General features: G+C 41.8%; 2 protein-coding genes across 7 annotated transcripts in view; one reads left to right on the top strand and one right to left on the bottom strand.

Annotated features, from left to right (window-relative positions):
• The first annotated feature begins 55 nt into the window (after positions 1-55).
• On the top strand, positions 56-2,679 carry LOC106889456 (nicotinamide riboside kinase 2-like). Its single transcript, XM_014944471.1, has 7 exons — positions 56-175; positions 640-685; positions 826-1,012; positions 1,225-1,296; positions 1,962-2,068; positions 2,288-2,379; positions 2,489-2,679. Exons 1-7 carry the CDS (start codon positions 125-127, stop codon positions 2,492-2,494), a joined length of 561 nt encoding a protein of 186 aa, XP_014799957.1. The 5' UTR covers positions 56-124; the 3' UTR covers positions 2,495-2,679.
• A 277-nt stretch (positions 2,680-2,956) lies between these two features.
• SQRDL (sulfide quinone reductase-like (yeast)) overlaps positions 2,957-15,177 on the bottom strand; it is a 16,711-nt gene continuing 4,490 nt past the window's right edge. Inside the window, exons 1-11 of one of the 6 annotated variants that reach the window (XM_014944465.1) lie at positions 14,758-15,002; positions 12,806-12,873; positions 10,414-10,665; positions 9,904-10,074; positions 9,329-9,382; positions 7,574-7,768; positions 6,477-6,686; positions 5,817-6,000; positions 4,873-4,940; positions 3,769-3,947; positions 2,957-3,411 (exon numbers count right to left, since the gene is read on the bottom strand). In XM_014944465.1, coding sequence (XP_014799951.1) covers positions 3,354-3,411; positions 3,769-3,947; positions 4,873-4,940; positions 5,817-6,000; positions 6,477-6,686; positions 7,574-7,768; positions 9,329-9,382; positions 9,904-10,074; positions 10,414-10,647 — 1,353 coding nt within the window. In that variant the 5' untranslated portion in view covers positions 10,648-10,665; positions 12,806-12,873; positions 14,758-15,002 and the 3' untranslated portion in view covers positions 2,957-3,353. Of the gene's footprint in view, positions 3,412-3,768; positions 3,948-4,872; positions 4,941-5,816; positions 6,001-6,476; positions 6,687-7,573; positions 7,769-9,328; positions 9,383-9,903; positions 10,075-10,413; positions 10,666-11,108; positions 11,302-12,352; positions 12,771-12,805; positions 13,642-14,757; positions 15,003-15,177 lie in introns of those variants that run through there. The other 5 variants (XM_014944466.1, XM_014944469.1, XM_014944468.1 and 2 more) reach the window with 5 other exon arrangements.

Genomic DNA, 15,177 nt, shown 5'->3' with positions numbered 1-15,177 from the left:
GGCCCTCCTCGTGCCGCAGCGGCGCGGGCAGCGCGCGCACGTGTCCCGCCGCGGTCGCCGACGGCCGGTGTCTCCTCGCCGCAGGGTGACCAACGGCGGGAAGACCACCCTGACCCGCCGGCTGATGCAGGCCCTGCCCAACTGCAGCGTGGTGCACCAGGATGACTTCTTCAAGGTGAGGCGGGCGCCGGCCGCCCTCTGCAGGGCGGGGGAAGGCGAGGGGGGACCCCCGCCTGCTTCCGCCCGCTCGCCTTGGCGCCTCGCCCGCCGTCTGCGCCGCCCGGCCCGCTCCTCTCCTTCCCCGAACCGGCCGCGGCCGATCCTCGGCAGCGCTGGGCTGGGGTGGCCGCGTCGCTGGTGGATAAGCCGGCGCCGTAATGCGTCTGTTGGTGACTTTCCGTCTTCTCGGAGTGCTGCTATACGGTGTGCTCGTGTCGGCGGGAAGATAGAGGAGCGGGCTGCTTATCTTAGCCTTGTTACTGCTGCTTTTTATCTGCATGCAAAGAAACCTGGTGGAGGGTTAAGATTCCTCTTCCTAGCTTCAGGGTTCGGATCTTGAATCTTGCTTTGAAGTGGGTACGAGCTTCCCAATAGCTGTCCTGACCAAGCAGTTTTGTTTTTTTCTTATCACTGTTTCAGCCCCAAGATGAAATAGAAGTTGAAGATGGGTTTAAACAGTATGATGGTAAGGCTTTGCAACAGTGTTGTTAAAGTGTAACTCAAAAACTTTGAGTATTTTGATCCTTTACATGTGCTATTTTCATACTGATTATTACTAGATGATACTTAAGTACTTCTTAATGATAGTTTTCTGTCTTGTCTTAGTGATTAGTGCATTGGATATGGAAGCTATGATGAGTACCATAAACGCTTGGATAAAAAACCCAGTCAAGTTTGAACGTTCTCATGGGATCAACAACACATTGGATGCTGAAATCTTACAAGATAAAGAGGGAGGAGACGAAACAGTCCACATTCTTATTGTTGAAGGCTTTCTACTTTACACCTACAGGTAATCAAATGTGACTTCATATTGGGCAAAACTCTGAGGGAATAAAAAGACATGTCCTAAACAAAGAGTGAGCAGCTGGTACAGACTGCTGCTGAGTTTAGGTGTCACAAGTCTGAAGATAGCTCTAGGTACAGGAAATAGATGTAGTTTTACTTTTCTGTTTTTTGCTACTAATCAAACAGTCGATCTGTAACTAAATGTATCTCTTTCAGGCCATTGATTGACGTATTCCACCATCGGTACTTTCTTTCTATTCCATATGAAGAGTGTAAAAGGAGGAGGAGGTAAGTTTCTTTCCCTGTTCCCTTGCTAGCCCAATAACATCTGTGTTCAAGGCTTTGTTTCTCTTTAAAAGCTTTAGGTGCGAAAGCTTAAACACTAGTGTAGCTGCTGTATTAGAAGACTGTAGCTTACTTCACCAAACAAAGCCAAAAGCTTTCTACCAAACTCTTGTGTGTGTGAGGCTAATGCTCAGTTTCAGTGCAGATCTTTCAAGAGGCTTTCTCCCTTTCTGGTTCTCCAGTGGTTCCCGGGTCTTGAACTGTCCTAGGGTTTTATATTTGGCTGTACTGTTGTACACATACACTGTCAGTAATGCAAATAAGATGTGTTAAACTTGAAAAACTTGCATTTCAGAGGAATAAGCAGATGGCTATTTTACCCAAATTTCTGCTGAAGCTTTAAGGGAAGGTTATTAATCAATATTAAGATCAGTCAGTCTTAGGAATCCTTTTGTATCTTGAATACTTTGGACTAACACATCAAATTCCAACTTTTTGGGGGTATCTTTATACTTGCAGCTATGCTAAAGACTGACTTTTGATAAGCTCAGAAACTACACTACAGGCAGCGGGCTCAGGCAGCTTCAGTAGAGAAACTGAATGAACTATCTGTCATTTCCCTCAACTGTTATTAGCCTACTCTTAAATAACAATGTCTTAATTTATAGTTCAAGGAATTACACCGTACCTGATCCACCTGGATTGTTTGATGGCCACGTTTGGCCTATGTATGTAAAGCACAGGAAGATAATGGAAGATCTCGGAGTCGATGTGGGTAAGTCTTTAATGACAAAAGCACTTCTGAAAGATTGCTTTATGAGAGTGCTTTTCAAGCCTGGGATCTACATAGTGGTTAGATGTATGAGAGGAGTTGAAGCAGGTGCATGGGAGTGTATTTCTGATACCAGTCAAGTGCATGCTCTTTCAATTAGGATCTGGCAGGCTTACAGAGGCGTTCAATTACAGCTCTGTTATTTTACTTTATTACTTTAAGTGCACTTGAATGGAACAAAATCAAAGGAGGAGCTGTTTAATGATGTGTATGGACAGATCCAGAATAAGATCGAAGAATTACTTAACATGCAGGTACGTGTTCATACTTAAAATTGCAACTTTAAGGCAATCCTTTTAAAGGCTATGCTGAAAAACATGAAGCTATAATTTTAAATATGTTCATATATATCTTTCTATTCAGAAATAAGCTGCTGTGGATGATTCTTGGGTGAAGATGATTCCTGTTTGCTCTGCGCTGTCTACCTGACTGCCACTAAAGTTCCAGCTTCTGTGAAGACTCTCAACTCAAATTTGTCTTTGTTCAATCTTCCCTTGAAACGAAGTTACATGTGGTCATGATTAAAAGCACTTCCCCCTTGTCTGTCCTCTCAATTTGTGTTTCAACCTAGTATATGGCCTTAGATGATCTTGGTCTTCTCCCAGTTGTCACTCTATCGGGTATTCTTTTCACTAAGTTGTTAACCTGTGAGACTAAAATATGGTGATACTGATGTGAAGCAGCACAACTATCCTAGGAGAGTGTGTGTATATGTACACATACGCTGCTTAGAGTTCTTTTCTTTCAGTAACCTGCATGAATTTCCATAATCCATGCTTCTTGATGAAGAAACAAGGACAGGTTTTCCCCTTCCAAAATAAGAGAATAGGAGATTTTCAGGCCATTTTACTAGCATTGAATTATTCTCTTACATCCAGTGCATGCATTGATCCTCAGATGTAGATAATTCAGTTTAGAGTGGGAGAAAAAACTTTACATATAGAACAGCTTTAAAATTGATTGAATAGAAGATTTTGGTAGTGTTCTGTAGCTTAAAGCAAGTTCATAGTTAGATTCAAGCTCCTGTGTATATACAGAAGCAGTTGAAGGCTTTGGTTTACATAGAAGAGCAGTGGAAACTTAATCCCAAGTAGGCGGAAAAGTGAATTTTGGACAAAAGCTTGATTTAAAAAAAAGTCTACCATGTGGTTGTCCAACAGGGAAGATGCATATTGATCCAGTGTGAAGTGTCTCCTTCAAAAGTGTTTTACCACCACAGAACCAGCAGTTACTTCAAGCCCAGATGCATTATCTTCCTGACAGGAGCTGGTCCTCCCCAATATCCCCTAGAAATGGAGAAAGTATTCCATCAGGTTTTACATATGCACTCTCAGAGTTGGAGGGAGTGTTTGTTTCACTCCCATAAGATGCCCTGCTTGCTGAGAGCTGAGTGTTATGGGGTTGTTCTGGAGAATCAGCCTTGGGCAAGGGGTGCCCTTCTGTATAATTCAAGCCTATTCTGCTTGAACAAAGCCGTTATTAGCAAAGCACCCAGAATCCTCAAAAAGTTCATCTTAGTCATGACTAAGGATGCTCTGTATGTGCTTCTACTCCGCTAAGGAACTAAGGCAGAATGGTATCTCTATCTGCCTTTTTTCTGAATGATCACAGCAGCTCTGCCTGCTCAGCATTTAAATACTTACTTAAGTAGCATATTCCAGTAGAGAAAAGGCATCATATCGGCTTTCATGTGGTACATGGTTACTCTCTCCTTGCTCTGGTCAATGGGAAAGGTCTCCAAAGGCTGAGCGTCGTAGTCAAATTCTGCTAGAATCACCTTGTTGTAGCCTGTTACTAGTGGGCAGGAAGTGTAGCCATCGTACTGCAATGAAGAATATCAATATCCCCTTTTCATTAATTTGAGTAAAGTCTAAATGCTGAGATATTACAAGCTATATGGTTAACACTCCTATTTCAAAATAAGTTACTACAAGATTTCTGTGTTTATAACATTAATGCCAGTGAGGTTGGAAGGCTGCTAAGCCAGTTATGGTTGAATAACCATAAAACTAAGCCATTTTATTTCAAATGTAGATTTGCTTAAATTAGAACTAGCCTAGAACAATAGGACTTTGTGTCATTAATTGCTGGTTATTATTGTACCCAGCAGAATAGGTGGCCACTAGATGACGATGAGAGCTGGGGCTAGCTTTAACAGTATATAAACAGGATCTTCATTGTAGTTGTCAAAATTTCCAGAGGATCACAGGAGCATGGATAATGATACTCAGGTTATTACCCCAAGGAATATCAATTCAGAAGCCATATGTAAAATGAAAGCTAAGTCTCAAAGAGAAATTTGAACATTGTTATAGGCTTGACATCTTCTGTAGTGCAAAACCTTCAATTTAACCCCTTAAAAGATCATGCTCTGTAAAGGGGAGGCAAGTTTAACGTATCAGAGATGTGTAAAGTTCATATGGGTTTTCTTGCAGTAGGGATGATACTAATCAACAGTCTTGCTCCAAATAAGTCACTTGCATTGGTGAAGAATCCAGAATAATGAGTCTTTCAGCTTAGGAGTCGAAGAATTAAATAGATAATGTTTTTAACAACAGTATCAAGAATATGAATTGTGCAACTAAATTACTATTGTGACATACAGTATTTAGCCATTTTACAGCCCAGCTGCTGATGTAAAGCCCTTCCTGCCTTCCGGTTCACACGGTGTAGCTGCTTGCAAGACTTCCTGCATAAGAATTGAGAAAACATTCAAGATAACTTCTCTCTACAAGAGCTGTAGGTACCTTTTTAGTTGGCAACTGGTTCTTCATGACCAGGGAAATAGTTTTATCAAGCACTCCCGACTGGGCAGCTACATAAGGAAGAAAAAAAAAGAGTGCATTAAGGCTCTGTTTCAGGCAGCAATTATTAGCATTATTAGAGCAAGCACTAGTAGCCAGGCATTTTGTTGGACAATTTAGCTGTAATTGAACTTGCGTGTCAAATCAATTTGGGAAGTTTACAGTCCCAGGTAAAAAAAACCAAAACCTTGGGATAATGCTTTGGCCTCACTGTTTCCAACATGCTAAAGCTTAATGAAAGTTGAGCTGTATGGTTTTAGCCTATACCTGTTCTCTTATGCTAAACTATACTTGCTCTGTCTTCACAAACACTAAGACTGGCACACTGGAGTACTGTTTTATTTTGAGTGCTGTGAAGGAAGTATTCTAGCCCCATTTGCTGGAATAGTTGATTATGCCATTCTTCAAGTTACACCAATAACGTACTGTATAGCCTTCTTTTTTCCACCCTCTTCACATTTTTTTTGCAGTTGTGAGACCATATGCCTAACAGTGTTTTTCTATTGGACCCTGTGGCTGCAAGTACAGAACAAGCAATTCTTCAACTGTGACTTATCAGTTGGCTGACATGTATGCATGAGCTTCTCAGATAGAGCAGAAGGTTTTGTTACTGAATGGTAACGGAATGCAAGAGTATGCTCATTTTATGCCATTCCATGAACACAAGAAACAGAATTAGTTCCTCTGTGAGGCACTCAGAACAAGAGAACTGTGGGTTAATGCCATCAGCATGGTCTGTAACTAATTATTTGGCCCAGGAGTCTTGGGTCTTTTTAGAAATTGAAATAATCGAAGCCAAGACCTCAGAAGTAACAAACTAAGCAAGAAAGCTTACTGTCACTCTCACACTTCTCATTGCATGCACAAACACACACACGCAAGTTTACCTACAGCTGCAGCAGTTTTTGATGTTGGAAGGTTGGTGCAGTCTCCAATACCAAACACATTAGGATACTTTTTATGTTGTAGAGTTTCCTTATTTACATCCACCCAGCCAATTTCATCAGCAACAGGACTGTTGATGAGCACATCAGGTGGCCCCATTGGCGGTGTGACGTGGAGCATTTCATACTAGACAGAAAGAAAAGGCACTTAATGGCTGGTTTATCAGAGTAAGCCATACCTGTGGTGATAGAAGATGGTAAGAGCAGTGTGGAGAAGGGTTTTCTTAGTTTGTTGATTTTTTTTTTTTTAAACACAAATATATAGAATAAAATCTTGCTTTCAGATTTTACGTGCATCCTTTTATTACTATGAACCTTCTCAGGTAACATTATAACAGCAATTTGCTTTCCTCCATACACATCTGAGACTCTCCCCAGGTTATACTAACAAGGCACACTGGACTCAATATGTGGTTTATGAAGTATTTTTTTCTTCTCTCCACCATAGTTTCAAACTTTTAAATCTGCTACAGTTAGAGATGGTGCTTTAAGGAGGTAAAGGCAGTATACAACAAAGCAGACACGTTATTCTAGTGCAGCAGTTATGGTACAGTATAGAAGGGAAAGAAACAGGACCAAACTTGAGGTCTGAAAGCTCCTGACCTGGTGAACTTCAGTCACTCCAGGTTTGTCCAGGTTTTCAAACACAGCTTCCTGCTTGTCTGCTCGGACTTCTACAAGGTTGCGCTTATAGTTAACAGCAATATTCCTCTCCTTGATTATTTCAAGTAATGCATCAGCATACTTCTTGACACCAAAAACGACACCAAGTGAAGTGTTGAACATTATGTTTGCTTTGGAACGCTTTCCTGTCTGCACAGAGAGATCAAATTAACATTTTCTATTAAAAAACTGTAACAAGCTAGCAGAGACTATAGAACTGTGCTGTACTACTGAAGAGCTGATAGAACTATTAGTGTAGTTCAACAATTAATGAAGTATTAACACTAGAACTCACGAGGTTCAGCTATTTCACACCATACTAGAAGCTAGACAAGATTATCCTTGCCCTTTCTGAGTGAGGTACTAAAATTACCCCCCTGCCAAATTGCTACTGGGAAGAGGTGGCTGCAATTCACTGAGGAACCGCTGTGTGCAGGCCCAGCACCTGTAGCAGCTGAGCATTATATCTCTTTCTGACACCTTCAGTTGTATGCATTATTCAGATACTCGCCCAGCTCGTGAAACTTTAACACATATGAAGCCTGAGACACTTCCACTTGGAGTTGTCGGTTGTTTCTACTAAGCTTGCTTTAACAGCCTGGCTAAGACTCCTCCTGATGCTGAGATGGTGTGCCACAAGGAGCAAGCATAGCCCCTTTTCAGACTAGCAGGAAGACAAATGGCAATAGGTATTAAGTACTTAAAGGAACAATTAATTCCAGCTAGCGTCATTTTAATGCACCACTTGAAATTTTAAATTAGGCTGAGAAGACTTTTATCTGTAGCTCACCTTATTTCCTTATGGATTCTGAATTCTACAAGTTTATCCAGTGTTAAATATATCCTAAATATTTATGTAGAATTCAGCTTCATTTATTATACATTAATAATAGAAAAAGCAACTCAGTCACCTTAATAATCCTGAGTCACATTTCTCTCATGTTTTTTATTTGTCTTAAAGATAATATGGACCCCATAGAACAAGCCTTCCTTCCAGCTGTGGGAAGAAGCACTGGCAGACAGAGTAAAATACTTACTTTCCTCCAGTAGGCCTCTGATAAATACATGATCTTCTGAGGAGCCCCCGCACACTTCACTGGAGTATTTGGAAAAGTGAAGATAGCATTTCCTTCCTTGAAATCTTGTAAAGCTTTCCATGTTTTCTCTACCGTATGAACTGAATAATTGGAACCTATTTTAGGGTGATCAAAACCCTCAGGCAAGCCTTTGATCTAAGAAAATGAAATTAAGGTTTAAAGTATAGATAGCAAAAATTTTGTCATCATTGTCAAGTATTAAATGCTTGAGAAACAGCTATTTAAGAAGATGCAAGCAAAAAGAAAGCCCACACCTATTTGATATTTGGCATTTTTAACAAGAAGCCTGGCAATCAAACAGGTATCTCCATTAGAATTTAGTAGATGATTTAGTAGATCTGACATTTACTGAAAGGATCTGGTCTGCAACATCTGTAGCGTAAATGTGCAGTGCAGACCCAGACCCAACTTTTTGTAGACTAGTGCATGAAATTCAGAGTAAGAATATATAAAGTCACTGCCCCATCACTGTAAGTAAAAATCACATAAAAAAAAAAGAAGGCGTTACAAAAATTTATAAGGTGAATGAAATTTTTCAGTAGTTGCAGATACCTGGATTTCCTAAGGTTATTTTAACTTGACTGTCTCCAATAATTATCCCCCTACTACTTCTCCTATGCCTGAGCATCTGCTTGTGAGAGAGGGGGTTGTCCCCACTTCAGAAGAATTCTGTGAGAAAACGGAGTCACATCACACACACTGCAATGTGTTTGGGACGTTACACTCTACATCAGAAGTATGCTGTTGGTGAAGACAAATAAGAGTAAACACCCCTCTTTTTAAACTGGCCACTTTCATTTTAAAGCCATATAAACCTGTTGCTATTAATTTTATTCACAATAGAGTAATGGTGATTAACTGTATGACATGGCTTCTACTACTGAATACAGTTTCATCAGGTTGTACTGAAGAGATATAAACGAAGACTGAGAGGGTGAGTGAACACAATTCACAATTCAACTCCTCGTTCCACTGACCTAATCAGCAGAATTTATCTGGTGTGACTATAGTTAACTAAGACTAGCTCTTGTTTACATGTGTCTTGGGAGCTATTCAAAGAGATACTCAAATAAATTATCAGGTACTACATCATATTCAGGTCAGGTTAAAACCATGAGAGTCAAATCACTCAAACATCTTGCCTTTGTGCTTTCCTCCTCCTCCTACACATTGGTCATTCTTGTGCCATACACTGGTATTAACATTTTCCTCTGAGTGCCACTGTATAAAGTGTACAGGAAACCCAATAGAGGGGAAGGGCCCCAGTGCCTATTTAAACACAAGCGTGGTAACTCAGCTGGTCCCTTCTGAAGGTGAGGGTGGGTCAAATTTTACTGACTACTGTGTGTTCCTCACTTCTGTTTCCATTAGAGATGCTTGGAACTACCTTATTATCTCGTTATTACAGACTGCCTTTAAGTTCCACATTTAACTCTTTGCCCCATCTGCTGATATTGCCATAGAGATGCAGCAAAGCTGTCTTAAAAGACCTTCCCAAGGGTAATTTGGGTTATTACATAGAGATCTGTGGAAGGAATAAAGTCATTAGGCTGTCTTCTGACTCTTTAATTCCTATTAGCATTCAATGTCTTGCAGTAAAAAAAAGTGTACTGAAAAACCATTTACTTTAGTGAATCATAGGGGTATGTGATGCCATTAAAACTAGTAAAAACATGATTACTGTAAAACAAATACCTTTTCGTAATGCAGACTAATCCCAAGGGCAATTATCAGATACTTGTAAGATATCTGTTGTGTAAGGGAGGAAAAAAAAAAAGAAAAACATTTTAGACAAAAAACCAAAACATTACCTCAAAGCAAATTCAAATTACCTGACAGCAACAAAGTAATAAGGGAAGGAGATAGAGGGAGCATTAGTAAGGTACATGTTAAGCTAAAAGAATGACTTACAGTTAAAATGCTAACTACATTATGAGTTATACAGACAGCCTTTGCTCTACACAAAACTGTATGGAGCAAAATATTCTATCTTTTGTGTTCAGTTTACTATAAACAGGGAAAGGACTTATGAAAATTATATTTTAAGTTGATATTATTCTAACCTAGTTATCTATAACAATTTTTATTAGAAACAGACTTCAGGATCAAGTATTTCTGATAAGAGAAGTGGAATTTCCTGGCCTCCTAGATGCTGGAAGAAGGTCTTGTTCAACAGGCAGTTCCAAGGGGATCTGCAGAAGGTAGACAGATAACTCATGACATAGAATAAGAGCCTAGGAATAACTTTTGTTTTTTAAAAACTTAATTACCTTGATATCATTCTCCAGCCAAACGCAGTTCTTATCTGGATCCAGTGCTGTAACTCGAGATTTGATCCACTCAACACCTTTAGGCATTACACTTCCTGTTGGACGGGCAGAAGTTGCCAGCTGCTTTGCACCACCACCAACCAGGGTCCACAGCGGCTGATAGTAATGAGTCTGAAAGAAATGTTCAAGCGGATATTTAATAACTGTTTAAAGGGACTTTATCATGAAAGCACATCACTCCAATTAGGAAGCAACGTGCTTTTAACGGTGTATTATTCTTAACAGAAGAAGCTGTATAAATAACTAAGAGTTTTGCATGACCAAGCTGGAGGGATGCATGGATCTGTCATGAAGCAACCAATTTCATGCAAAGCTTTCTAAAAGATGGCCAGTTGGCTTCCCCTCCACAGCTAAAAACATGTGGGGTTGCAGAGGGATGAGAATTGAACCAATCTGGTCACGTGTAAAACACTTATTCTTTTCAAGGCTTTACAGCCAAGGAAGACTTACCTTACTGGGCTCAACAACAGCCACATTTTCTGCCCCCACTTTCCTCTTCATCCGAGCACTCATGGTGATTCCACCAGCACCTCCACCCAACACAAGCACTTCATAGTAATCCTTGGCAGCACACCTGGCTGCTGTATGCAAGCCGAAGGAGCTCATCTTCTGCATTCCTGGTTTCAGCAGCCATACACCAGGACGGAGACAGGAACAGGAGGACACTACTCCAATTGCTGACATCTTTCAGTAAATGGGAGGCTACAAGATAAGGAAAGGCAGGAGTAACAACTACAGAAGGTAGAATTTATTTATATGTCTGGATGAGTCTTCAAGGCAAGAATAATAACTGCATTACTAAACCTTTGTTGCAGCTAAACCACTAATTTGCAAATGGATTGTAATCAATTCAGGGAGGGAAGGAAGGGAGGGAGGGAGGAAAAAAAATAATAAAAAATAAATCAATCATGGCATCTGCCAGGAAGTGGAAATTTCATACAAGCAAATGAATTCTAACAAATCCTAGGAACGTTTTCTGGTTATCATGGCAGGAAAGTGTATCTGATCCAATAGCACAGGCAGTGCTTCTGCTGTAACTCCAGCTGTAATACTACAATCCTGAAGAGACGACTGCCACAAAGAGAAGAATTTGGAAGGTATTGTGCATCACTGAAACATTGAACGAGGTAATTTTGTGGACATACCAACTGCCATTCCACTCACTGTGATGTGTCAGCCAAACACATCATTACATTTGTACTTCAATGTCAGGATGTACCAGCATGTGCACACACCAGACAGACCCCTTCTCGGTGACTCCCAGGGCTGCGAGCCATCAGGGTAAGCTTTGAGCAAGGGACTGTGTCTGTCCTTGCAGGAGATGTAGTGAGCCCTAAGCTTGATAGGAAAACAAAAGTTAAATACAACAAGAGTTTACATCTTCCTAGATGTGGGATCTTTGACTGTACCCCAAATACTTAGTTCTGTAGCCATGGTCACTTCAGCTTTTATATCAGCAAAGGAGCTGGAAACAAAGGTCAGAAATCCACACTTAGCCCTGCTAGAGCTGCACCTTGTCACCTAACAAGCAAGAGCCAGAACCCTAAAGCATGATACATCCTGACAACTGTAGCACTGGATATGCAATTGTGTTATCTAGAAGACAGTCAAGGTTAATCCACATTTCTCTCCCTCTGCTACAGTGACCAAGAAGTTTTCCTGTTCTAAATCCATTGTTTGCACACAATGAATATGAGTTTTTGGCTTTTCGGTAATGAAACAGGTATAAACTCATTTTAATTCAGTTCCTTATTGCCACATTGCCAATAAAGAATGAGTAACCATTGTAACCTGAAAGGCAAATTAGGACAAGACCTTCCAGTGTTCTATACCTGCTCCCCTTTGTTTAATTTCTTGAGTCATCTGGCAAGAATTCCAGCTTTTTCACTGAAAAGGAACAGAACTCATTTATGGTACAGACAAAAGTCTGAAAACTAAACTAGAAACCTGAAATATTTTAAAGAAAATCTTCTAAGGTCAGCTTCAAAAATTCTCCACTATGCCAGATGTGGTTGAGCAATTCATTCTGCAACTTCATGTGCTATCTTAACATCCCTCATCTCCGTGTACCCCAAATTCTTTATGAAGCCCCATTGTTAACCCCTACAGCACCATTAATTTGGGACAGAGGGGGAGAATCTCAAGAGGTGTCCACTGTAAAAACAATTTTAATTACTGTTTTACAGGAAGTTTCCAAGACGCAGACGTATTTCCTCCACCCCACCCCCCCTTCAAAAAAAGAAAAAAAACCCCAAACAACTCTAAAATAAATTAGTTTCACTTTAGAAGGCTGTTTATCATCTATCTCATGCAGGCAGTTATTTAAAGATATGGATAGACTGCTCAAGCAAGGGGAGGAAGGTGTTGTAGCCTTAGAAATAAAAGTTACCTGATGGACATATGTCCTGCTCTCTCCAAGTCAGAAAGAGATGAATTGTGAAGAGTAAGTTTTGCAACTTCCGTCTGCGAGACGGTTTTAAGAGGGACTGTCTGTCTCCGGAAGCTCGTGAATGCAGAATTTTGGTTTGTGTTTTATTAAACACAGAGAGCCGGCACAGTGGCCGCCTGCTTGGCAACACACACCACCTCCAGACCAACAGAACAAGACTTCATTTTTGTAATGCTAACTAGGGAATAATTACCCTCTCTGACCAAAGAAATTTTGCAGTAAGCATGCTTCTGAGCCCACACAAGGCGCAGTTTCACTAACAGCGGTCTAACTGATGAGAATGCAGTATCATGTTGCTTCTAAATTGTTTCAGATTATACAGAAACAAACAATCTGAAGTGTCATTTGTAGACAACTGTTTTAAAAAAAAGCCACAAAAGCCTTCACATTTACCTCCCAAGTTAAACATCAGCTGTAGGATCAAGTCAGCCAACACCACATCAACTCTCTACTTTGGATACCTGGAGATAAAGGAACGGGGGAATTACAGAACAAAAATTAAGGTAAAGGGGAAAATTCATAGTTAGCCTACTGAACTGAGCTGAACTCTTAAGCTTTTACAAGACCCTTTTAACACACAGCACACTTATGCACAACAAAACACGGCAGTTGGTACTACTTACAGAGCACAAAATCACCCTGCTAATGAAGGTTCGTACACAAGCCTTAGAACACTGCCTGGAAAGGCAAAGCCAACGATACACTTCTCCATCTTATAGCAAGGGCTCTGCTTAGCCCAAGACAGTTCTGCTGTTTAAAACTAGTTCTGTCACCAGCAAAGTATGTTCAACAAATGCTTTCAAGAGACAGTGGTTTGTTACGGCGTCGGCAGCTTGTTTAACGCTCTGGCAGCACAGCTCTCCTAGAGCCACACCAAGATCAGGGTGATGTGACTCACAGTCCACAGAAACGTAGTTTCTATCAGGAGACTTAGCATTACAGAGCTCCCCCCTTTTATTTATTTATTTTTTTAAATAGACTTATCTTGAAGATGGTCAGTGACTGTCACACCTCCATTGACACATCTCTTATCCCTTTTACTGCAAGGCTGTTTGTTCCCATGCTTTTGGAATAAGTCTGTTTTATACTGAAGAAAATGCACTTAAAAAAAATGTCAGTTAAGACTGACCAGGAGAGCTCAGTATTATTTAGCATTTGAATGCTAAACCAGATTGAATTTAAGCAGATTAAGATAGTACAAACATAAAAACAGTGAGTTTTCAGTTAAAAAAAAAAAAAAAAAAGGAAATAGAAAACACTGTTTTCCAGAGTTATTGGCTTATATACCTTTAGGAGGTTGAGAAAACAAACTATAAGGAAATATCTTAATTAAGCTGTTGTTAGAAAGCAAATTAATTAAATTTCTACAAGTATCACAGAGGAAAGTAATTGGTTATCAACTTTTAAAAAAACTTTTCTTTAAAGAAAAACCTTACTGGAAAGGTTTATTAGGTAATGCATTGCAATGCAATATTTTTGTGTATTTTACCCAATTCCAATCTCTATCCAAGAAAACAGCCAGTTCTGCGCAGAACCCAAACCACAGCAGCTAAAATCTACCTAACTGTGTTCTGCTATAACCTACCACCCAGCCTATAAACAAGCTCAAAGTGTAAAAGTTATCTTTGGCCACAGTTCTGCATGTATTGATGGCCACAGGTAAATAAAATCAACCTCTATGCAATAGAAGTGGACAAGTAGCCAGAAATAGAATGCTGGCCAATCACAAGAGAAGTGCTTAATTACAAGCATCAACATTCAATCTCTTCTCGCACTTATTAGGTCCACTACCTAATCTACTGTGGAAGGCACTTTGTCACAATTAATTTTGCAGTAGTACTTATGCAGAGGAATCACAGAACAGCTACATCCTGAGGCCCAAGGGACTCACACAGAATCCCAAGCATTGGGAGCTGTTCTCTCGCCAGGTCTCCAGACTCATTCCCAGTAAACAAGCCTGAGAGGAACCACCAGCGACCAGAGCAAACCTTCAGCTGCAGCGTGACACTTCAGGCAGAGACACTCGGGACAACTACAGTTTTTTCCCCTCGCTGGAATATCCACCGTGTGCTCAGCTCTCAAGAGGGACTACGTCCTTCAGCTCATGAACCATCTGCTGCCGGGAGTCACAACTACTGAAGTTACAAAACTCTTACTCGCAAGAGTAAAGCTCGTTGCCATTATCCTCTAACCGGCTGGCCCCAGATTAACGGTTTAAACATTCCCCCAGTGCACACACCCCACCCCGCTCCCGCAAGGCACCTTTCCACCCCTTGGCAAAGCCTCGCACATCAGGCTCGCCACAAGGAAGGGGCGACCGGCTCCGGGCCGCCCCGGGCGCCCACCTCCTCCTGCCGCCGCGGCGGTGGCCCGACAGAGACGCCCCCAGGACGGCGGGGCGGCAGAACGGGTTCGGCGGGCGCTCCCTTTCGGTGACTCCAGCCCACGGTCCGGTGCCGCACTGCGCCTGCCGCTACCGGGGCGGCGGCGCTGCCCCACAGTGACGGCTGCGGGTACCGGAGAGGCCCCCGCCGCGCCCACTCCCCCATCCCCGACACCAGCGGAGCCCCGGTGCGGGGCTGACCCCCCGGCCGCGCTCGGCGAGGCCTTGCTGCCACCGGCGCGGACACCGAGGCCGCCTCCCTCTTGGGCCCGCCCGCCCCGGGGCCGCTGGCCGGGGCGAGCCCGGGACCTCCGCTCCCTCACGGCAGGGCTGACCCCCTCGGGGCCGCCGGCCGGGGCGAGCCCGGGACCTCCGCTCCCTC

Source organism: Calidris pugnax, unplaced genomic scaffold (genome assembly GCF_001431845.1).
Source record: "Calidris pugnax isolate Ruff unplaced genomic scaffold, ASM143184v1 scaffold70, whole genome shotgun sequence".
Lineage (NCBI taxonomy): Eukaryota > Metazoa > Chordata > Aves > Charadriiformes > Scolopacidae > Calidris > Calidris pugnax.
The sequence above is the reverse complement of the archived record's forward strand: the minus strand, read 5'-3'. Positions and strand labels throughout refer to the sequence as shown.